Source organism: Haemorhous mexicanus, chromosome 9, assembly GCF_027477595.1.
Source record: "Haemorhous mexicanus isolate bHaeMex1 chromosome 9, bHaeMex1.pri, whole genome shotgun sequence".
Taxonomy (NCBI): domain Eukaryota; kingdom Metazoa; phylum Chordata; class Aves; order Passeriformes; family Fringillidae; genus Haemorhous; species Haemorhous mexicanus.
This window is the reverse complement of record NC_082349.1, coordinates 21,642,483-21,667,693: the sequence shown is the minus strand read 5'-3', so window position 1 is coordinate 21,667,693 and position 25,211 is coordinate 21,642,483. Positions and strand designations below refer to the sequence as shown.

Genomic DNA, 25,211 nt, shown 5'->3' with positions numbered 1-25,211 from the left:
GAAAGAGCTCCTTTTCCTGTGCTACACCATTTTTGTCTGTAAGTTGTGGAATCTGTTTACAGCTTTAGCTATAATTTTAAAGATGCAGCCATTTCTTAACACTTAGAATTAAGTGTTCTTAGAATACTTAGTGCACTTAGAATAAGGATTCTCATTCTCCTGTTTGCATTTATGATTAAGAAGTCTACAGTAGAAGGGAGAAATTATTGACTTGTTCAAGAAAGGAATTGGGAAAACTCAAATTCTATCTATGGAACTTTCCCTTCATGGAAAGCCACTAACCTATCTCAGATACCATTGCACTCCCTAATTGCATTAGCAAAAATTAATTTAGTTGCATTACTCTTGGTAATTTATACCAAGATTTATATTGGTGCAATTGAGAAAATGACTGATTCCCTTTCCATTTCATGCTCTGCAATATAGACAATTTTACTGGAAATTATTTCATTTACCACACAACGATGCTTGTTTATAAAGCTATAAGTACATTGACAGGCTTCTGTTCCTGAGAGAACTGCTAAATTACTCTCTCCTTTGTTATGTGATTAGCACTGTTCTAACGGTACTGAGGGCCTAAGTCCCACTGAAATCATTAGAGGTATCTAACTACCCTTAAATTCTAGCCATTGTCCCCATTTTCCCACAGTAGTAATTTTTACCTCATTAGCCACTTTTTTCTTTTCTTAAAAATAAAAACCCCAGCTGTACATGATCTCAAGGCAAGCAGAGCGTTTCTTCACTGCTGGACAACAGGTAGCAGGATGCTTATTAAATGTACCGCTTGCAAATCAGCAGCTGGCCTGGAAAGCTGTGCATTTGCAGGCAGTCTCCAACTAGGTTAAAACCTGGCTATGTTGGAATGACTGCATTCATTTTTGCCCATGTTTGTAAAGTAGTTTTAACACATCCTTCCTTCAATCCAATTTCCCTTTACTATGCCAAAATTTGTCATTTTGAAGTTGGTGCAAGCACCCGAGTCTCCCATCATCTTCTTTACTTTCCTCCTTGCACTTAGGCTAAGAGCAGGAGCAATATCACTCCAACAGCAACAAGAACTCTACAGTCAGTCCTTTTTCCCATTTCACAATTCCTAACAGCTGCAGAACATACTCCCATGGATGTACCATGGATTCTGTTTGAGAAACAGGGAGACGCTAGACCTGAATTACAGAGTCTCTGGCTGCTGGTTCTGAAATCTCCCTCTAAAGCCCCTGCTTTGTCCCAGTTCCACTCAGCTCTGGCCCCACTGGCTGCTTGGTGAAAAGCCAGATTGCTTCCAGGAGCAGGTGTCTGCCCCGCTGGGCTGTGCACGGCACACGTTTCACACAAAGGCTGCTGCTAGTCGAGGTGCTGCAGCAGTGCCAGCGCTGTGCCACTACATGACTTGTAGGCAATTAATGCATCAAAAGCATTTACTTTAAACCAGCATCTTTTCAAATTATTTTCATGGGTAAAAATCATTCCTTGAAGAAACTCTTTTATTTAGATGGACAAGGCTGGGTTAGCTAAGCAGAAGTTTAAAAATATCTAGAATTGCCAAAGCTAGAAATCTTAAAATCACATGATAATCCAGACTGGAAGGAATTTTAAGGACCAGTCCAAACCCCTGCTCAAACCAGATTTCTCAGGGCTTTGTCCAGTTGGGCTTTGAATACATACAAGAATAGAAACTGCAGAACTTCATGTGCAGCCAGTACCACTGCCTGACAATCTCCATGGGAAGAAAGCTTTACCACTGCCTGACAATCTCCATGGGAAGAAAGCTTTTCCTTGGTTCTCCTATGAAGTCTTTTTTTTTTAACAATTTACACCCAGTGCTCATAACTCTCCTCCTCCTTGAGCCCCGACGCAATACACAGAGCCCAGGATATCTTGTTAGGACAGACTGAGGCAAAGGTGGCACTGGGAACCTCAGCCTGGTCTGTGCTTGCTGCCACAAAATCACCATCTGAATCCAGCTGCAGTCCCACAGTTTCCTGGTTTATCCCAGACTAGCAATTCAACATCCCTTGCAAGATTCAAGTACAGGTGAACCCTATTTTAACATTATCACTCCATGGCAGTGGACATGGACATGGATGGTACTTCTGCATCACCCATCCTGATCCATTCCTGGCTTCAGCTGCTGTGCACTGCTTTTGCACATCCATGTTCAGTAGTGAGTTACTTTTTTTTAGACTTGTTGATCCAATACAACTATCTCTTTTCCTAACTGTCAAGGTGGACCATCTTGGAAGCATTAACTCAGACTGTTGCACTCCTAGACACAACATCTGTTCAAATGTATTTATGAAAGGACAATTAAACTGTGTCTGTATCCTCTGTAAAAACTGTAAAATAATTCTGGGAAGCCACACTTCTAGACCTGGGCATTATGAGTCTTTGCTAGAGTACCATTCCTGCATGCTTTCTGATTACTGTCCTGACCCTTTCAGTTCCCACAGAAGAGACAGGGAAAAAACCATGCCACCATTTCATAAAAATTAGTTGATTAAGGTGTGGAAAGCACTCTGACACTTCTGATGAAAAGTGCTGTAGATGTTTTTATTTCTGCTACCAACAAAGCACTATGAGCAAAATTACAGTCAATCACCTGGCTTTCAAAGATAATAACTTTAAACTGAGGACCTGAGCTAGATTGCCAACTTTATTACCTGAGAGATCAAGCTTATTGTCACAAGTTAGCAAATTTAAGACCTGAGAAGCCTCACTCCTCGCTTTCCTTAATATATCCCTCCATAAAAGCTACTCATAAACACTGTCCTTTTTACAAATCACCATCAAGGTGGAAGCTGTAAGGGGGGAACTTACCATCACTTAATTAAAACATACCTGCTCTCTCCACTTAGACTGCACAGCCTCTGTTCCTCAGACACAAAAGCCAAACTTTATCCAGGTCCCCAGGGAGGTACCACTGTCAGTGCTGTACTAGGTATCTAAAAGGGGCTTAGTAGTTAGAAGAACACTTGACAATTTTCAAACACACTGGCTCAAAACCCATTACTTTAGGGCACTCCTATCACATTTCCATATATCTGCATTTCCCTCAAGCCACTGACTTATGGGTTTTACTCAGTGTCAATCCACTGTTCCCACTTTGATGGGGGAAAAGTGCAGTCAGCAACAAACTTGTAAGCTCTGGCCCTTGTATAAAAAGAGACTGTGTTTTATTTTATTTTGTTATTTATTTGGGGTTTCATAAATGAAGCTCTTTTGTGTGTATGTGTTTCAAGAAAGCACTTTTTTCAGATCATTACAATTCCTCAGCAGTTCCTCAGAAACAAGTTCCTCCCTGTGCTGCACACTTCATTTTCTGCACTAAGTACTGCCCCTCAGCAGTAGCAATTACCATTTCAAAAGGAAATAAAGTAGCACAAATGCATTTTACAACTCTCAAAATTTCATAATAGAAAACAGCTAAGGAGTGATTTGCGATGTGGTGGTTAATTGTAAATCATTGCCAATATGCTCTCCACATGCTGAGTTTTGTAGGCTTGCCATGTGGCATGTAATTTTAACAGACCATTTCTAATTATAGAATTTTAATTCCTCCAACTTCAGCACTTCCCTCTTGTATCTTCTACAAGACCAATACACTGCCAGCTTCTAAGACCTAGCACACACAAGGTAGATGCTAAAGCTCTGCACAAAATATTGTTGCTCGTGCATTTTCCAGCAACAGTCAATGCACAACATGTGAATTCCAGCCTCATCTGCTCCTTTTATTCATACCTGCACTCTACTGCCAAATATTCCCTCTGCTGAGCTTGGCCAAAGCCTTTCCAATTAAAAAGACCATTAAAAATGTGTCTAAATCTCAGATTTTTTTTGAGATTGTTGAAACTACTGATTTAGTTGAAGTCATCACACAAATGCATCTTTACACCTGGATTTCTATTCTAAAGTATAGCACCAGAGAAAGAGCATGAGATCTTGATGGTGTTGTCAAGAAAGACCACCCTTGCAGAAGTATCAGTGAAGTACAAAGGCACAAGAATGTCAGAGAAGTGGCTACAAAGGACATCCACAATTCATAGGTATAGAAAGCTCATGGATATCTAGTTGAAACTTATTACTTCTTATGTTTTTGGAAATTAGTATCTTTTCCCCATTCAATTTGTGTTATAGTCAGTGAGGCTTCATAGTTGTGGTGGGCCCAAAAGAGGTGCTGGCATTTGAGGGCCAAATCCTAGAAGTCCTTACATCAGCAAATAAAGACAGGATTTGATTCATGGAGGATACAAATAAGATCAAGCAATCATTATTTCACTATTCAGTACAATATTAGCTTTTTTGCACAGTTCCTTACTCTAGTGGTTTCTGCCTAAAGGAAAGTAAGGTTGTGATAGTTGTTAGAAGGGCCTTATGAATATATGAAGATATTACGCTGGCTGCTCCTTTGGGATGAACTAGATGTACTCAGTTAAACTGGGTAAAACACATCAAAATTCAGTTATAACCATGAAGTGCCCTGAATTCAGGTTTTTCAAAATATTTGTTACATATTTTGAGTCTTTCATGTAGCTGTGGACATACCTATGAACAACCTGATCTTAATTCACATGTACTTTGCTGTGTTGCCATGAAGCCATCATAGCATTACATTTTTAAGTCTAAAATCCCTGATCCAGTCAAGGTTCATGGAGAGAGCACCTGAAATGAATCCTTATACAGCAGAATTCTTCAATTTTCCACACGTTAACTCTGTTGTCTTCATGGGAAACACATTTCTTTTGTATTTCATACACATGGCTCCTACATATAAAAAAGAAAACAAAAGTTATTTGCCTGGAGCATGGCAGCATTTCTCCAAGCCTGTTAGTCCTCCAAACCAGTCCCATGCTAGTGAACTAATCTGTCAACACAAACTCATGAAAAATCCCTTAGCTGGTTTTAAGCTTGCCCAGTATGAAAAACAAAGTTGTTCAGAAACTCAGTTTGAAGAAAGCACCACGAGTCTGTCCCAACTGCCTGTTGGAGTAGTGATAGTGATGGGACCCAAGGTGAGTACATCCAGTCTTGACTACCCACTGTGGGAAAGGATTTTAAACAGTACAGCAGAAATCTGGGTAAAATAACAGGGTCTTAAGGGGGAATGAACTTACATGGTTCAAGCTCCTGAAGAAGCAGTTTGAGTTAACACAACCTTGTGAGATGTCACCCAGACATTCACAAAATTTTTTCCAGTGGTTTTCTGTCTTCTGATCAGCTTTATTGAATATCAAACACAGCAGTGATTTTTTTATCATCTCATCTCAAAATTAAAAAACCCACAAAAGTACATTATAATGCTTTGGTAAAGAAATGGATTCTATTGTACTCTGCAGTACTTTGGAGTGTTACTATTTGCATATTATAGTTAATTATCAAGCACCATATCATCCTAGGGGAAAGGGCCACTGGCAACTTAATTCATTATCTTCTATTATTGTGTCTCACATTAAAATGACAAGCATCTTATGCTGCATAAGTCAACAAAATTTTAATTAATATATCCAAAGCTGATAACCAGCAGATACAAGCATATCTGTGGGTTTTTTCCATTCTGAAACCTCCTTAATTTTGTATGTAGGCGCCTCTTCAAAGTGTTTTCCATTTTTATTTGTTAAGAAATGTAACAGAAGTGCTGTTTTTAATTGAAGAATTATATTAAAAGCTCAAAATGAGTTCAATAACCACTGCAGTTTCCAGTGAAACCTGTATCTCAGGAAAGAGTGGAAAGGTTGCAATAGTAAATGAGCTTTTTTGCTAAATACTGAATGCATGCTTCTGAGATGAGGCTCATCCACCCACTGAGCATCCACTCAAGCAGGGTCAGGGCTCAGAGACCCAGGGCAGGTCGCTGTGGGCCAGCCCAGGCTTTCAGTGCTGTTTGAAGCTAAGAAGGGGCTGAGGGAGCAGCCCCCCAGCAGCCAGAGGTGCTGGCCAGGGTTGCACCTCAGAGAGCAGGAGGAGCAGGATGCTCCCTTTGCTGCACCTGGGCACCCACTGCCTCTGCCTTTGGACCCCAGGCTCACAGCAGTCTAATTTACTAAATCCAATATTAAATCATTCTTTTATTAACTTGGACTGCCTTAGACTGCTAGATCATACTGAATAGAGCTACAGCAGAGGCTTTATTCCTTACTTGTCCAATTTCTGTCTGGCTGAAAGGAATGGCATTCAGGGACAGTCAGCACCTGGCAACACCATCAACAAGTAAAATCACTCTAATCATATTCTGGAGACAATTTCAAGCTTGCTGAAGCATTGAAAGGGATGGTGCAGTTCCACACAATATCTACCCATGATACCACAGTCATACTCTAGAATAATCAAACACTCCTTAATTTTAGAAGAAAAAGGGAACTTAATTCTACCATTAAGTGTTAGACTGTTTTGTGGGCATAGAGGAGGTGATACCAGAAGCCACCACCTGATTCCACCAGAAAAATTACTATCTGAGCTCAGTCATTTGTCTTTAAAAATCTCAAATTACCATGAAACACCATTTGCAAAACAAACAAACAAAAAAATACAGGTGCTCCCTTAATTTTTGGCCTTCAGCCACAGCATTTTTTAGCCCAGAGTAGAGGAGGAATTCACACTTCTGTTTGTGCAGCCACAACTTCAGTTCATTGTTGTACTTCCAAATTAGGCTATGTGAAAGCTCTGACAAAGCTGCTGTTTTCAAAAATGCCAGACAACATCGTCAACATCAAAATCAATGTGAAATGTAGCAGTATTAATTGGGATGCAAAAATATTTTAGTCATGGATTTGATTTTACTAAATGAAATCAATATACAATGTGAAGTAAAATGTACAATATAAAGTAAATGCTAAGACTTCATTATGCAATAGAGCATTTTTTACAAAATCCAAGCTGGTTAAATCTTTGTCTTTTAAAAGTGCTTTTAATCATGTTGGAAGGTAAAAGAATTAATACACATTTTAGTATCAATTTCTGCATAAAGGACCAAGCAAGCAGAACAGTGTAGTGTTTAATGTGACCACTTTTTCAGAACAGACATTAACTGAGGCTTTTTCATGCACAGTTGCTTTTGTATAAACTGATTGACACCTTTGGGGGTCGTCTTTCCACTGACTCATAATTTTGCTCACTCTTGAAAAAAGCCTTCTGCACACCTACTATTCTCTAGTTAAAGCTGAAAATTCAACTCATCATATTTACACAATTAAAAAAAAAATCCATTCTGCGTTGTTTTTAATTGCAAATCCTACTCAAGGGACCAATTCTCATGCTTAGGAGGCAGCCCTGTGCCTTCTACTAGAGAACCAACTGCAGTCAATTATGGTAATGAAATGTCAATAAATATAAAAATTTAATACAGCCTGTTCCTGGTGAGTGGCAGATGAGGACTTGCCTCCCAGACAAATTTGCTGGTGCTGCAAATATTAAATGCACCTGAAAGAGGAGCAGGCTGCCTGAGAGCTCTCCAGTAGAGGGATGCTGGGAGATCCAGGCATCTACTGGGTTTTTCCATTATGGCATAATCGCTGCACTAAGGCCACTGATATTCTTGACATTCAGACATCTTAACTTCTTCTTATGAAGTGAGTAGCATATTTTCCCCACAAATTGAAAGCTCAGTAAGGGATTTGGAGCTTTTTCCCCCACTCTTAACAATTACAAAAGAGATGTTAAGTTATGAAATTTCATATTTATTGTGACCAGTTTCTCAATAAAAAGTAGTGAAACCATGTCAATACATTAAATTGATCTTGGAGTAAAAATTCTTTGAGGTACATTACTTTATTTTTTCTTATTATTTATATATATACACATTAAAAATATGCATAAATGCATCTATAGAAAGAGTGATAAATAAGAGATGAACTAGCAAGTAGTTTTTGAAAGATAGATAGGCTGGGGTTTCCAAAGATCAGATCACAGTTTTGCCACAAATTTCTTTAGCCCTTAGTAAACAATTTAATGTCACTACTTCAAGTTTCCCCAGGTGTAAAAGAGAGCATTAACCTACCTCACAGGATTCTTCAGCATAATCCATTGATTTAATTGAAGCATGAACTCAACTCTAACTGCTCCAACACTGCAAAGTGTTGTCATTCTTAACCTCCATTCAAAAAGTGTAACCTCATTTTCTTGTGCAGTTACCTCCAAACTGTTTGGCGCAATAAGAATACATATAAATTAAATCTCTTATTAAAAGTCAGTAACTTATTGATTATATTAAGGTCATTAGCAGGAAAAGTTAATTTTAGTTTCTTTTAGTCATCTTTCTATCTTCCCTTGCTGCAATTTTGTCAGGTTAGAAGTATTCCAAGTTTTACTGCTGTTTATACTTCAGCAAAATCAATTCAGTAGTTTAAAAAAATAATAATTTTTTAAAAAATAAACAATCTAAATACATGTTACCTAACATGTTTTTTAAAAAAACAGAATTTAAGGAATCAGAGCCTGGAAAAACAAAATTTTGCAGTATTGCTTTGTTTCTTGCGGTGATACCGCTCCATTCCTTATGAAATACTTTATTGTGGGAAACCTTAGAGATGGGCTGAGAGCACTGATTCCATTAAACAAATTACTGACCCAAAGCAAGCACTTACCATTGTGCTCAGTTGTAACTTACAGCCAGACTTCACTTAAATGAAGTATGATTAGCAATTTCCCTGTTGTTCTGGAGGCTCCTGCAAGAGACAGGTGATGGCAATGCCAGAGCATTTTGAAAATGTGCCACTGACCCACTTAGGTCTCAGCCAGTTGGCCAGGAGTGGTTCTGTGGGGAGCAAGCAGCACAGCAGGCCATGTCCATGGGACAGTGGCACTTGCAGGGGACGTGGAGCACTCTGATGAGAAGTGGGCTGAGCATTGAAGCTGAAGCTGCTGCTCAGGTCACACGAGTTCTGATACAGCAGTTACACCCTGCTCCACACCAAGCCATTGGTGATATGGATCACCCAAGGATGAGTCAGCAATGACAGACCTTAAGTATCCTGTGCCTGTGAATTTTCCCTTTTTGAATTAGTGTATTAACTCCAGCCCTCCACTGGATCTCTGAGTACAAGGAAAGCTCCCAGGCAGGTCAGCCTGCCCCGAGAACAAGGGACAGCATGCCCAGGGCAGCAGAGGCCAGCACCACTTGTGTCCCCAGCCCAGGAGAAGGAGCTCTGTGCACTGCGGTCACTGCTGGGGACAGTGTGAGGGCAGCTGGATTGTCACACACCTGCCACCACTCCTTCCCCTGCAGGGCAGCACTTGCCAGAACGAGTTCCAATCAACTCCAACAAAGACAGGGATTTTGTGTAGCTGAGGAGAACAGCAACCACCCAGACAATACCTCTGTTTCCTGTGGGAATACACCGACATTTCTGGCCAAGTTCTGGACACAGGACTGTTTCCCATGAATATCATTGTGTCCCTCTGGAGCAATACAGCCAGGGTAGGCACAAAGCTCACTCCATCAGTTGTTCTCTGCAGGATCATACTATTACAATGAGAACAGGAGTCACCAAAGGAGCAAAACTGAGATGTAGACAGCTAACAGTGTCATAGGCATCTATTTAAAGCTTCTAAAAAAGCTAATACAGACAAACCAGCATTCACAGTGATGTCAGATACCATTAAGATATATGGTTTAATGTTATTTTCAATATATACCATTGGGTTAAAATTGGTTTATACATAAAATCATCTTAACTTGGTAACATCATTAAATTAAGAGCGATTTCTACATCCAGGAGTATCCTGGTTGCATACTATTGCTTGAAACATCCTAAAGTGTGGACATGACAACCAGATAGGAATATCATTCTCTTTTACAGGTGGATTATTCTGTAATAGCATCCCAAGCTGGAGCCACCCTCAACAATCTTATGAGCCATGCACAAGAACTGGTAGCAAAGCTTCGTTCGCTGCAGTTTGACCTACGAGAATTTGTCTGTCTCAAATTCCTGGTGCTGTTTAGTTTAGGTAGGTATACTCTCATCTTCATACTTACTGGTTTTTCTAAAAAACATTGAAAATATTTTGCTTTTCTTCAATTTTTCGTGAAACACACAATTTTGAAATATGTTTAATGAGTTTCACAGTAATCTGAGGATAATTTTTAATTATCAGTTGCATGGAAATTATATATAAGGATTAAAAGTGTTTTTCCATGGAAATTACTCCTAAAACCTATGGAATTTCCTGGAGTATTGTAAACCTTCTGTGTTTTGGTATGTGAAAACTGAATTTTCCAGAACAAGGATAAAATTATATTAGACATCCTAGAGAACAGTGGAAAATAGAGATTGCCATGTTCTTCTATGATACTGAGCACAGTTATGTAAAGCACATGAACTGGGGATATGGTTGAAATTTCCCTTTTATTCAAGGGCGTCTGTGGTAAGTATAAACAATCTTCTTTGCATATGATGGCTGACACACTGTAACCCATAAATCAGGAATGTATCTCATAGTTTTTTAAAAGTGAAAGGAACTCCTAAAGTGCAAATTAATGATAATAGCTTTAGGACAGATCTGGCTAGGAAATAACCTTTAAAGGGAAGATTGTTTTGTACTAGTGGAGAGGACTGAATGGGAAAGATACCTATGCAAGACAAATTAGTTAAGCCAGTGCCCTCCAATAAATCAGCTGAGAAAAATCACTGGTGCCAAGAATAAAAAAGATCTTAGGGAGATGGATTCCTATTGACTTCATGGGAAGAGATTTTTCTGCCTGTCCTCTGTCTCAGGTTTGCACTTTGTTGTAAAGCTGGTCGAAATGAACTTTGCCCAAGTGAGCAGCTTTTTTCTGGCAGACAGTTCAAAGGAGAAACTTGAAAACATAAATAAGGTCAGGCCCAGCCATGCCTCCATAGCAAAACCTCCTGTTTTACTGAAAAGGTGTTTTTGTCTACATAGAGAGTATGTGAGCCAAGGACACAATGAAAGATATCAGCAGTGGTGACAATTAGTAATGCTTTCCTTTCATTTTCAGGTTTTAAAAAATTCCGTAAATTAATGAAATTCTAAAAATAAATTATTGTGAAACAGTTGCAAGTAGACTAAAAGAGACACTTTTGATCACACTGTAGATCTCAATTACAGTCTTAAATATGTCCCTCCTGGGTGTTATAGAATTTGAACCTGCTTGAGAAAATTTTAGATAAAGTTCCCTTTAAATGCAGGGAAGATAAAACACCAGTACTTCAGAGGTACAGGGGACAGAACATGCAGAAGATAGAAAAGATTTTACAAATTATAATGAAATTAGAATGATGCTAACGGAATGGATCATTCTGAGGTATGTCCATTTTGAATCCTAGGAAGAGATGATGGATTTCCTTGGTAACTATTAACATTTTGTATTCAGGGCTTCATTGCTTGAATATCTTAGATTCAGAGCACCAAAAGCAAACCATCTGTTGCAGAAATTATGTTTTATGAATTAATCTGATGGATAACAAGAATTCATATTTCCCAATTCCTCATAAGTAGGTTTTTCAGTCATTATACAGTGGCACAAATAAAGCCTGTAGCTTTCTTCTTATAAAATATTTAGAGAATTCATGTCAGTTCAGAAACATTTTAAATTAGCTGAATAAATGAAGTGCATTTGGAAAATTCTCACATTTAGGAGGGTTTTTATTTAATGATTTTCATCAGCTGTTCTGGTACTTTTCACTGATTTACGAATTATTCTCACACCTCTAGCTCTTCTATTTCTGACAGGTACTGTGCTCAACTTCTGAAGCACTTGGGCAGGAATAACCTGCAAACTTGTACCAAGCCAGGTTAGCCAGTTTTTCTCTCATTTATGCTACTATAAAACAAGCTAATTTTGCTGCTAATAGGAACCCTGAATTCACACCACTTGCATGTAAAAGTGATGTAGCTCAGACAGGTCTGACACCTTTGAAATTGATCAGTTCATTATTTAGCATACTGCAGAATTCCATTTGCTAATAGTCACAGCTAGATGTTACACTGCAAAGAGTACAATGTAAAGATGTTACTACTTGACCCACAGGACAGACGCAAATACTTAATTAGAATGATGACAAGATTGAAAAACACAGATACCCCTTCCAGCTTAGCACTTAAGTTTTTGCCCAAAAGAACATATGAATCATGTAGCTGAAATTAAAAAGACACCTCAGAGTCTAAGAGCAAGTCAGGTTTAGAAGACATTGAAGTGTCTAACAATGCTGGTGGGCATTCAGCAGGGCTGTCAGAAGTAGCTAAGCATCAAATTCTACATAAATAACTGGGAGCAATTATTGTACCTCAGTATCTAGGTGCATTTAGCACATATCTACATCTCTTAGGCATCTCTGCAGAAAACTGTCCTAATGCCAATAATGTATCACTTAATAAAAAAAATATTTCAAAAACCTCATCTGTTGACAATCTGGCCCTGTAATGTTTAATGGAATAAAAAGTGCTTCAAGACATAGCCTTTTTACATTTCTGAGAATGTTCATATGAGTGTTAACCAAGCCAATGAAACCTTTTACTATTGTTCTTTAGTCCAGTGCTTGATTGAAAAGTAAATGTTTGCTATAAAGCCTCTCCAAGGCAATATGAAGTCAATAATCCACAGAATTAATTTATTGAGAGGTTGTTTGGTTTTTTATAACTGTATAGATATGAGAGTGCTTTATAAAGCTGTTTGGTATTCATGGCTGTACCATCCTATCTGTCTATCCAAAAGACAGCTATCTATCTCCTTTAGGGCAAAGAATTTGGTCTCTGCCTTTTTCTTAACATTTCAGAAGTGATTATCTTAGCAAACTAACAGTAAAGCCATGATTAAAACCCAAAGTACTTGGAATAATTTTTCAAAATAGAATTAAACTTTATCAGTTTTGCTTGCAAGATTTTAAACTAAAGAGGTAATTGTTCGTTATCTACTCGTAAGGATTTGCAAAGGGTTTATACAGGAAAATCCTTTTGATTTTTGGCAGCATTAAAGAAGATGCTGCTGAGGCTTAGCCAGTTGTATATTATGTGTAGCTGTTGTGGCTGGCAGCACACAACTCCTCCTGCAGTCACACTGCATGGCCCACCTCGATGAGTAGGACCCCAGGCACAGGAGTGCCGGTCCTTTCTCCAGGACCACCTGCTCTGGCTGGGACCCTCTGACCAATACTGCCAACTACAGAACAGTACAGTTTACTCAGCCACTATTCAATAAGGCAGAATAGGTTGGTAAATAGTCTCTTAAGTGTGATGTCTCTTTAGTTCAGTGTTACAGAAGAGTTAAATATGTAGAACTACGTAATTTTTTAATTCTCTCTCTCAGTTGTAAAAAGCAAATGTCTTTACAGGTAGCTAGTTCTTTCCTCTCTGTACATAAAAGTCTTCCATTGCAGTTCCCCTTGCCAACCCTTCTTTGGCTGATGTTTACATTATATTTGCAAACCCCAAAGAAAGTCTGTTTTCTGGGGCATCATTTCTGTGATTTCACATATAGAGATATTCTCTCCTAAATTCCACCTTAGGGCGGCAAACCATAATTTAACTCAGGTATGCCCACTGATTTTTTTTTTCAGTCTAAAGATAGGTGGATAACAAAAAACAAAAAACAAACCAACAAAAACAAAAAAACCCACCAAAAAATAAACCCACCCAGCAGCTCAAGAGATATGCAAGTACGGATTTCTCAACTTCTTAGTTGCACTTGACAGGTTTCCTCCAATGAAGAAGAACCAACATGGATACAATAATGCAGCAATTGTAGTCACACCATTGATGGGAAGTTAGTGGCCAGGCACAAATTGCAAAAATCAGAAAAAATAAAGAAATCTTTGACTGATTTGAGTGTTAAACCTACTTTTAACACTACTTGATGAGCTCATGTCCAACACATGGAGTGCAAACATCTGAGAAAGATGCTGATCACACAGTTCTGTAACTGTTTATCAGATTTGCTACCAAATACATTTCTAGCTTTCTGAAAGTTGGCTAAATTGAGGATAATGTGAATTCTTCACCCTAATCCCAGAGTAAAAATACACCTAATTTTTCTATAGCATATTCCCAGTACACAGTACTGTACACTGTACACATTATCAAAAAGTAGACCAAAAACTAAATACAAATTATTTGTCTTTAATAACTGCTGGCTTGAATCAAGAAACATTATGGATAAAAAAAGCAAATGTGTCAGTTTATCAAGCTCTTTGAATTTTCATTACCAATTTGACATTAGTTGGGAAATGCCTTTCTTTCCTTGTCATAAATCAGAATTAGAAATAAAACTAATTTTAAAAAGCAAACAAATCATCCCACATGTGCTGTTGAATTGTCTAATTCTGGGGCTGAAATAGATTCATATGCTCCACTGGGAGATGCAATTTTGAACTCACTAAAGCCAAGAGAATTTCACTCTTTTTTATTTGAGTCAAAATTTGCTTCCTATCAAAAACAAAAAAACAAAAGAAATTTTGATCAATTAAATTTGACAAATTACTAAATTTAAATGATGCTTGAAGAACCAAATTAGTATTAAGTTTTCTGTCATCTTCACTTTACCATCCAGTAGCTTTACGGACTGGTCATTTAACCTGAAATCAGTCATTGTTTTCTCTTTACAAAAACTTCCCATTTGTCCTGCTACTTTTTATTATGTGAACTCAGCAAGGATGATTTTTCCAAGTCCCATCAGAGCAGTTTGTAAAGTGAAATGCCAGTAAGAAAAAGTTAGACATAGTTTGACCTGGGTCCAGGCACTCGTTGGCTGTGGAGCTAAATGCTGGACTAGGCAGCAGCTGACTGCTACTGCTCCCTTATCACTGTCAGGACACAGACAAATGTATTCATTTGAGAAATGAAGGCTTTATCAATGGACAAATAATTGCAGAGCCACTATTGATCTCACATCCCACTTAACATGAGACAAGAGGGTCCAGCACAAATAATAAACGTTTAATTGTGGTGGACATCAAACAATGGGCTCTTGCTTAAGCAACAGAAAAAAAGCCAGCAAAATAAACCACAGTCTTAGGCAGAAAATTCAGCAGAAGTTCATCTAGATCTGCAACACTCCGTTCTCATTTCTGTAAAAATGAGAGGAATATTAGCAAGTTAAGAGGAATATTAGAAAAGGAATCTTTCCTTGCTTTTAGTCTCTGTAAACTGTCAGAGATGAGATGGGAGGAGGTATTTGAAGTCCTAGGCCCCACCATTTGCACATATGGAAATAAATGTGCCTGTTAAGATCCTAATGCAGATGTAAAAGGCTGAAATGAAGCATATTCAAGGCAGACTCTACCCCCAGCACTCACAAGTCTAGAAGGTGTTCCCTTCAAACACGCACTTGGGGAGCAGCAGCACAAAGCCTGCCTGTGCTCTGTTCCACCTGGTGCAGCAGCTCACATCAGTGCAGTTACACAGCAATCTGCAACTGAAAAGAATAGCTATGGCACTTTTTAATGTACTTGATGTAACATCTAGTCATTGTTCAATTAGATTTACAGACCAGCAGAATCTCTGCCTCAGGGAGCTTCCAGTCTAAATACACAGAAAAGATTAAAAAAGTACAGCAGCAAACTATGATGAAACATGAGGTTGTCAATACTTTCACTTCCATACTTTTGCTGAGGGTTTAATATCATACTTATGCAGAGAGGAAAATAAGAGGATAAGCATCAGCTGGAGGTAATATAACAGGGAACACTGACTAAATTTTTGTACTAATTATGATAGTTAAGAGCACACAAACAAATCTAATAGGAGGATGAAATTAGTGAAGCAGGGGTTTTATCAAACTGAAAGGAAAACAGGAAAGCAGACCAGAAAATTAGACAAGAATCAATTCATGCAGAATTATAGACAACTAAGTGCTACAGATATAAAGATATAACCTGGCAAATTTTGCACTTAGATCTTGATTGCAGATAAAGATGAAGTAGGCGCTGTGAATTTGAAGTGAGAAGCATTTCATGACAGTCTTCCTTGGCAAGCCAGTGCAAGTCACTAATGGAGAGCTTATCCAGGCATGGACTTGTCATTACAGATGACTTCTCTCTCACAGGGACAAACAGTACTTAGGGTTTAATGCCTTCTTCAAAGTGGTCACTCTGTTTTTACTTTTGGGAGTTTGTAAATATACAACTATTTTTACTTAAATAGTTAGGTCTTGTTAGACCTCAACAGGTCTTGTTATATATGTGCTGTTTATAAAACACATGTTTAGTTGGGCTGTAATAACGAGGTGGTTTTATTTTGACCCTTGGAAGTTTTCTTAGATTCACTCATTCTGCTATCCAAGGATGCCTGGACAATTGCACCTGGTAAACACCAGGAAACCAGCAGTTGAGGGGTTCTGGACAGCACTCTGGCACAGCTTTCAGGCTTCCCCACATTACATCTGAATTTAGAAAAATACTTACTGCGTACCTGTCTGATTCAGGCTGTCTCAACCCTAATGTCCCCCCAAAGTATGTACTGGAGGCTCATACTGGCAGAGAAACACTTCCTAAACTTTATGTAATCATTTGGAATGCAGGAAGGACCGATTAGTATTCAAGAGTTGCAACTGCTCAATATTTATACCACAGAGACTTGGCAGAAGCAAATAAAGGTACATAAAGCTGATGCTTGTCTTAATTAAGTGCAGTATAATAGGTGTTGGGGATATTTTTCTTAGTGAAGAGAGCAGTTTAGCAAGGACCAGATATAACTCATTCTGAAGTTCAGAGTTTAAAACTAATCAATATGTATTTATAACAAGGGAAGAACTAAACTTAATTTATTATTAGCTGACAACTAACTAATAGATAAAATCAAGATTTTTTAAATTACCTTTTTCCACATACCAATTTCTGACAAAATAATTGCTCCCTTGGATTCTGATTGGTTTTTTGCATCATTTCAAATAGACTTTTTGAAGTTATTGTCTCATATGCAGAGTGCCTGGGAGTGAACCCAAAAAAATGGAGAACGAGACATCTAGCTAGGATGATCCTTTCACTGTGAGAAATTTATCAATGGAAACATTTCCTAATTTTATGATGAGGAGTCCTTAACAGCAGGTGACATTTTTAAATGATTGTTTAAATTACACAACGTCCATATGTGCTGATGAACAGGTACTGACTGGCAGACAATGCAGGGACCACAGGCACAGTCCCAGTACACCCAGCCCAGGCTTCCCTCAGATGTCACTAAAAAAAGTTTTGAAAGACAATGAAGAAGGTGGACAAAAAGCTCTGGCATATTAAGCCTGAGAGGCAGAAAGGAGAAAGTGGAAAAGGACTTGGTCTGAAAAGGTGGTGGGTGGGAAATGGAGATGCCTTTCTGGACAAGTCCAGGGCAGGAGGTGACCTTGTGACACTGAATGACTGATGTCAAATAAGGCAGGAACAGCCACAAGGCCTTGAAAGTGAATGTGGCAGGGAAAGGAAAGTTGCCAAGACAGGGAAGCAATGAGATAGGAAGGGTACTGGCAGCACTGTTTGCCACTGCCAGAGGATGAAATGCTGGGGCACTGAGATGTGATCTGCTGAAGCAACACGTGTCTGTTAAAAATTTAATCACCTAAACAATGTCCTCTGTGCACATCCCATGGAAATCAGTGAAAATACATTTGCAGGATTAGCTCTGTAATATCAGTTTGGGATAAATTGCATTAGGAATACACAAATTTCAAGGTGAGGGTCACTGTCTTTTGGACGACAGTGGATCATCTCTGGATATAATAAAAGCTCTGCTTCTTTTAATCTGATGGTGCTTCTCTAAATTATTATGACAGAACTCAGTCAAAAGTTATAAAAAGTTACAAAAGTTACTTGATGCCCAACTGTTGGATGGAAACCTATGGCTTGCAGTGAGCAGAAGACTGAAAGAGGTAATAATGATGATTATAGGGGTCCTTTCTTGTCCCTAAATAGTCAAGCAGTTGAAATTTATCATGCCTTCTAATTTCAGGTTTTACAAATATTTCTGGATTTGAAAAATGAAAATTTGGTAACTTTTAATGTGAACAGTTGACAGCAATCTTACATAGTCCCTCACTGCTGTGTGTTCCACACTGCCTTGGAAACCAGGGATCCATTTCTTACTAGAGATTATAAGGGCTAGCAGAACAGTTAAACAGCCAGCCTGCTCCTGGAACATTTAATTCTTCTCTGGATCCCAGGGAAAGCAGCCAGGCTACTCCACTCTGCCACTAGAAGAGCTATTCCACTTTTCTACTTTAACCCTCTGGGAAAGAAAAGCAAATGAATATGGACAAAACCTCATTTCAGAATAATCTCATGAGGGACGTTCTCCTTTCATGGATACAGCATTGCTCAACAGAGAAATCAACCCTTTTGTCTCTAATTCTGCTTCTCACTCCATTACTTTGAAGTCCTTAAAATAATATCTCAACTATGCAATCTGGTAAACAAAAGCAATAGTTATCTATCTTTGTAAACAGTTGTAAAATCCAAAGTATTAAAAGATACTTTGTAGAGTAGAGGCAGATTGGAACAACACAGTTTAAAATCTCTGCAGATTTTATAACAAACAAAATTTTAAAATTAATCTGATTTAAAATATCTTTATTAAATTTTGAGAAAATTGGATCCTTTCCTTTATAAATCACTTAGCATGAAAGTAGTTCCTTGCTGCATTTTCAGGGTCTAAAACTTTGACAATTCATCTTTTGAGGGACTATTTTATAAGTGTATTTAGTACATGCAGAAAAAAGTGTTGTGGTTTTGGTTTTTTTTTCCCCTGGCTTTTATTTCTTTATGGAAAAACAAAAACAAAGACATATTCATTTCTCTTACCTGTCGAAACCCATAACAAAGCCAAACAATTAAAAATCAGTCCCTAAATATCTTTAAGATGTTAAATGATATATAGAGTGATGCCTTTGACAAACAATGTTTTGCTCCTAAGAACATTATTTCAGTGAGCTGACAGATTTTAGTCCATCCTCCTATGCAGGTGGCACACAAGTGCAGGCAGTATGAAAGAAAGTAGGACAGTAGCCAGGTATCTGTCTTAATGAAATCTACAATCAATGGTTTTGGGGGAAAAAAAGCATGTAATATAAAAGGAATAAAATACAAATTCTGGGGTTATGAGGAACAATTCAAAATTAAACTAATATTTTTTAATAAATAAAATTTTAATCATTCATCTCAGCCCTGCATGTAGGAGTAGTGAATGATAAAAATCTTCCAGGAATCCCAGAGAAAGCCTTCTGTTTCATGGCTGATTGAGTTTTTTGAATAAACTGCACTAAATTATAGAGGAAAGTTAATAATTGCTGTTGATTTGTTCCTGATTTTATTTCATTAAATGCAATGAATGCTGCAAATTCATACCTCATGTAACTGTAGAGTACAATGATATTATTTGAGGCATGAATTTGATTCAGTCTGTTCATTACTTGGTTATGTTGTCTGCTTGTCTGACAGCTGCAAGCCCTGGAAAAAAGATTAACCATCTTCCGCAAGTACTTTTCCTTTTCATGTCCTTTTTTTCTAAAATGCATATTTAACAAGGTTTTGAAATAACAATAGGATTAGATGCTTGAGAGAAAATTAGGTCATATATTTGTTAGATACAAATCTTGCAAGTAATTAGAAACATGGGTATCAAGCAATATTTGTATTCTGTACTGTTGCCTTTGTGTGGAGACAGTGGGGATTTCAGAATAGCCCAATCAGTGTGCTCTGCACTTTTTCCCCATTATGTTTATAGAATACTAGTAAGGATGGCTTTTAAACACCTCCAATAAGGGGGAAAAATTACCTGCATGTAACCCACATTTATAGGTGTCTCTACTTTTGGAATACTTTTACAATTCCTTACCATTTTTAGATGTTTAAGTTGCAAGTTTAAATGTATTATATAGTTAACAAAGGAAATACAGTATTACATAGAATCTTTTCAGCTGCTGTTGGCAGAAATCCTTAACATCAGTGACTACTTTTGTTAGTCAAGTACTTAGCAGAACATGGGAATAAATGGTTATATATTAAAATACAGATAAGTGAATGAATATCCTAAATCTTGGAGCCAATAATATTACCCTATAGTCTTAATTTGAACATAATCTTAAATGTTTCACTGAATGAGATTAACTTTGCAGTAGTAACAGACAACTTATTAAATACTTTTAAAACCAGAATACATAGACTGAAAACTGCCTCATGTATTTCTAGTTAAAAAAATATATTGCAGAGGCTCTTACCTGAGTTTATACATGGGTAATGTTGGCCATTTACTGGAGATGCACTGTAGACTGTGGCAAATTTCCCTCTTTCTCCTACCCCTGTGCTGCTTGTGCAAGATTGAGCACTGAATAAGAAACAAAAGCAAAGTCTGTCTCTGAGGGAATTAAAATAAAGAGGTGAAATACTCTAAAGGAACAAGGGAATTAAAATAGAGAGGGGAAATGCTGTAAGGAACAATGAAAAGAAATCACAGGTGAAAAAAAGGTTCTGCAAGAGGGATGGGAGAAGAGTGGAAGAGAAGAGGATATCTGGGCAGATCAGGAACCAGGAGTGATTGATGAAAAGAAGGGACAGCCGTGGTGTGGACCAGAGGAACAGAGAGAGACTGGAGGGCTTGAGATAGGAATCATGAAAATAGGGGGAAAAGGCCAGGAAGGAAAGAGAAACCATGGGACTGTGATCAAAGCCAAGCCAGAGGTGGAAAAGGAGGAAACAGAAGCAAACAGGAATAAAACTGAAGGAAAATTCAGAAACAAACTTTATGGCCCAGCCTTGAACACAGCTGGAATCTTGAACTGGGCGACAGAAGGGGACTGTGCAGAAACACTCCTTCCCAAGCTTGTGGCCTGGAGTGCGTCCCAAATGATTTATGCTGGCAGGAAAGGGGTGGAGAATGAAAACTGCAATTCCTTAGGTTCTGGCAGTGCTGCTACCAAGACTGGATGAACCTTTCAGAGCAGGAGTTCCTAGTATTGCCCTGGTCCTGTGCAGAGCCATTTAGCATGGGACAAATTGAAAGAGTAAACCTCAAAACAGTCCATGTGGCTTGAAAAAATGTAATTTACACATCATCCTAAGAGTAGTTTAAGAGTCTTCTTTATAAGGTTATTCAAAAATTATTAAGGAAAATCCTACATTTAATAACATCTTCAGTACTGGGAGGGTTTGCTGAGTATTATAAACATATTACACAACACTTCTGCTTGCCAGGTGAAGGAAAGTCTCATCTCAGCAAAGAGAAAGACTACAACAACAGAGTGCGGAAGCATCTTTCCTCCCCAACACCAAAAATGGTAACAGAGATCAGCAAACTTCTTGGAACAAGATAAACACTATCCAGTCTTTCACTAGGGGAAAGCCTACAGCCTAAGCAGGACAGGTGTCCTTCAAGCCTGGCTGAGGCAGGTTGGATGGGTGGTAGTTTGAGAAAGTCCTTTCCTCTTGTCTAGGACCATCCTATTTGGGACACATTTGTCTTTAAAGAATGGAGTCACCAGCAAAGGTGAAAAGGGCAGGTATCACACTCACATGCCCTAAAAAGGTGCTGGAAGACAATGCTGCACAATGAAAATATCTTCCAGAGAGGAACATTGTGAGAGGTGACTGTGGGAGCAGTGTCATCCAGATGGCACACTGTGCTCCAGCTGGCCACCTCTTACGGGCGGTACTTCCTCACTTTCTGTTTTGAGACAGGAAAAAAGACCCTCACGATTAATTAAAACCATAGATGAAGCTATAGAGATGAGCCAGGGAGTAAAGAGGGAACAAAGCAATTAAGAACTTTCCTGTTAAAAATTCACTAGGCATACTGGAAAATTCAGAGATTGTTATGCCCCTCAAAAGTGCAGCAGAGAGAAGCAGACACTTAAAAGAGCTTTCATTACTTACGTGCCTTTGGCTCCCTTTCAGGATCCTGTGGAACTGGAAACAGCTACAGTAAATGTATTTTCTCTGCATTTGCCTTTCTTGACAAAACACCTCCAATATTTTGATCTCAAGAATAATCAGCTCTTTTGCATTTCCTTTTCAACTAACTGCAGACTTTTGCAAGTTAAAAATTAATGACAACTTCTCTTCCTCTTTTATTTTTTAAACAAAACTCTTCTGTGCTCTTTTCTGAGAAAAATGTCTTTTTCCTACAACCTGTAACTATTAGTCTAAATGGCATTCCCACCACTCTTTCTCCCTCCTTTGTGGTAACACACAAAACAAATTCCACCACAACCACCTGGTTTGGGGAAACCATTATTCTGGAAATGAAACATTGTGTTGTGTCCTTTACCACTATTATGGGCAGTCAGTCTGTTAGAACATATTGGACGATTATAGGTTAGTCTTTTCAGAGAAAGCCATGGGTTTCAAGTTAGCAGTAACCATCTATCAATTCTTGAGATTATGCCATGATTTACTGTCACAGCATCATGTATTCTCTGATTTTCTGCCTTCTGTGAAACATTGTGCTTTCCTTTTCTATTGATGTATCAACTATAATAGTTACAAGCAGCTACAGAAAAATCAATAGTGAACTTTCATTACTGTGCACATAAAAAGTACCATGCTGTGAGAGCACCTCCTTCTTAAATAGTCACCAGCAGTAAGGTACCCTACAGATGTCTGTTATTTTGTTCTAATGAAGAATGTCTGAATTGAAAACAACAAATATCGAAGATTTTTGTCACCACTGGATTCTATGTCAAGTTTTCCAGGATATGATTTTTTTTTTCCCCAAAGTATCTGGCTTGACTTTTACTTTCTGTACTCTTCTGTGTATTTTTTTAAATATAGTACTGACAGAGAAAATTAATATCCAAATAAATTGCTGGGCTGTGCTTAACTTGGTTGGACAGAAGCAGTAAGAATTGTGTTCATCTTTGTTGAACTAGTCTATCCTATTAGTTAAAGCAAGCTGACTGGTGAACAGACCAACAATCTGTTAAACACAAATAGGATAGAGTTGAAAGAGGCAGCACTGTGTTACACTCAGAGGTGCTCCTAGGACTGTGCACTGGGAAAAGCACTGAGCTGCTTTTCAACACAAGATTTGGAAAAAAATAGTGTGATTTTTGGTTGAAAAATACTTGCCTACCTCTGGGAACAAATTAACTTCCAATTAGCAAATGGAAATGAAGAAAGGCAAGAACAGTAAGCACGTGAGTGCACTGCCTTGAAGGAACCCAGGCCATTCAGCATTTCAGATCATTTCCCCAGCAACTGGGCAGGAGTCCCTGCAGGGCAGGTGGGCAGCTCTGCTGCAGGAGTTAGTGGTAAGTTTGGCATTTTGAGCCTATGGTGATTTACAGCTGTAAATGCAGTGGTTGCTGCTCAGTACCTTAGATTTGAGAGCCTGTGGATTTCCATGAAACTAAAGCATGAGGATGCACATGTGTATGCACATCAATTGTGTCCTGCCAAAAGCTTATCCCACTGTCTGCCGTAGCTCCAAGGCTACAGGAAAGCACAATTTCTTGGCTAGTGTGGATCTGGAATCCCATAATTCATGCTCCTCCTGTTAAGCCTGTGACTATGTTGTCTATGGAAACATCTCATCCATATCTGACCAAAATATTTCAGTCTGAGCTGAGCAGTGAGCACAAAGCAGCAGTTTTCTTGCTGCTGTTTCTTACTGAGTGATTGAAATATTAAAAATGTGCTGAGGCAGTACCTCACTGAGAGTGTCCAGTTCTTTCTGATCAGGACTTCCTGTCAAGAAGTCAGAGGCAGCTGAAAAGTAAAACTCTCTCCTAAGATCTGCATGTTTGAAATGCAGGTGTAAGAGTATTTGCTCTATTCCTCACTTCCCTACCCTGTTTGATTGATGAGTAACCATGCTGCCAGAGGGACTTTCAGGTGGGCTTTTCTTTAGATTTCAAAACTGTGTGTTTAAAAGTTAAGAAATAAGGATGAAGAACACATCTAAACCTTTGCAAAAATGGTCCAAAAGCTCTTTTGACACACACTGGGTGCCTCTCCACTCTTTTCTACAGGCAACAATGACACTTGCAGTGTAGTTGGAGGTGTCCCTATTTGGGCTTCTGTCATCCCATTTGCCAAACCATTTCCACAACTAAGCTCAGACATCTGGGACAGAAAAAAGTGAAATTTGCAACTCCCTCTCAGATCAAATGTCAGAAACACTGTGTTCTGAAATATTGCAGCTGAAAATTATCTCCTTTAGTTGTGTTCATTGTCCATGAAGGCAATACTGGCAGTACTCCTTGGCACGTTTAAGTGAATTCATGGGCTGCTGCAGTCAGGTGTGACAGTGATCTGGTGACTGGTACACTCCTGTGCGTGACATTACCAAACTCATTGGCTCTTTTCAGCTAAGCCAGTGTGGTTCTTTTTGTCAGTGCTAATTTGACAGGGGATTGAAACAGCACCACTTTCAGTGTACAATCAAAGTCTTGTGAGCCGTCTGCAGCTACATTTACATAGAAAATAACTGCAACTGCCTAAAGTAGAGTCCACCTCTTAAGAATAGTAGAATTCAAGTGTTTGGATAACAGGCATCATGTATTTGTTCCTACTGTAGTGCTTTCATTACTGAGCAAATAAATGAAAGCATTTAATTTTATGTTATCTCAGCACAATTATAAAAGATAATAGTTCTATTACTGATTTTCACTTCCCCTACCTTACACAGGCAGAGGTGATTGTCTTTTTCATGTTCTTTCTAAACTAGAATCAGCTTCCACTGATGCAAGTTGGTTCAGTGAAAAAAACCTCAAACTGTTAGTGCAAATATTGGCACACAGAACTAGGAAACCATGTCTTGAAAAGTCTCAGAAAAGCGTAAAAAGAAGTTTTTGAAATCAATGACTAAAAGACAATTAGTTCTCACACTAAGCCTTGTCTGAAAATAGTGCAAGAGGCTTAAAACTCTGAATTATTGGTCAATTATGCTGACAGAAAATCATAGCAGAGTGCTGTACCTCTTAGATCAGCACATCACTAAAACACCTTCGCTTAATTCTCCTTCTCTCAAGGATAATATATTATAATAATTTTTGCTCCTGTGGAAATTTAGATTTAACAAAAGAATAAAGCCAAAAAATATTCACCCAGTAATAAAAATCTGGTACGAAATTCAACCATTATCTGGAAAGCACTATCATGATATAACCCAAACTGGCTGGTCTAATATTTTTAGCCAAGTTGAAAAAGTTTGAAATATAATAATTAAATGCAAATACGGTTCTGATCCCAGAGACCAGAAGAATGCCTTTAAGCTAGTATTTATAACAAGAGCTATTCGACTGAGCTCTCTTGTAAATTTTATCATACCTGAGGCAGTTTTCCTCA

The 25,211-nt window shown here is 38.3% G+C and overlaps 1 protein-coding gene across 2 annotated transcripts in view; it reads left to right on the top strand.

Moving 5' to 3' along the window:
* Window positions 1-25,211, top strand: part of NR5A2 (nuclear receptor subfamily 5 group A member 2) — an 88,967-nt gene that overhangs the window by 51,411 nt on the left and 12,345 nt on the right. For both annotated transcript variants that reach the window (XM_059854452.1, XM_059854453.1), the window contains exon 7: window positions 9,789-9,936. In XM_059854452.1, coding sequence (XP_059710435.1) covers window positions 9,789-9,936 — 148 coding nt within the window. The remainder of the gene's footprint in view (window positions 1-9,788; window positions 9,937-25,211) is intronic.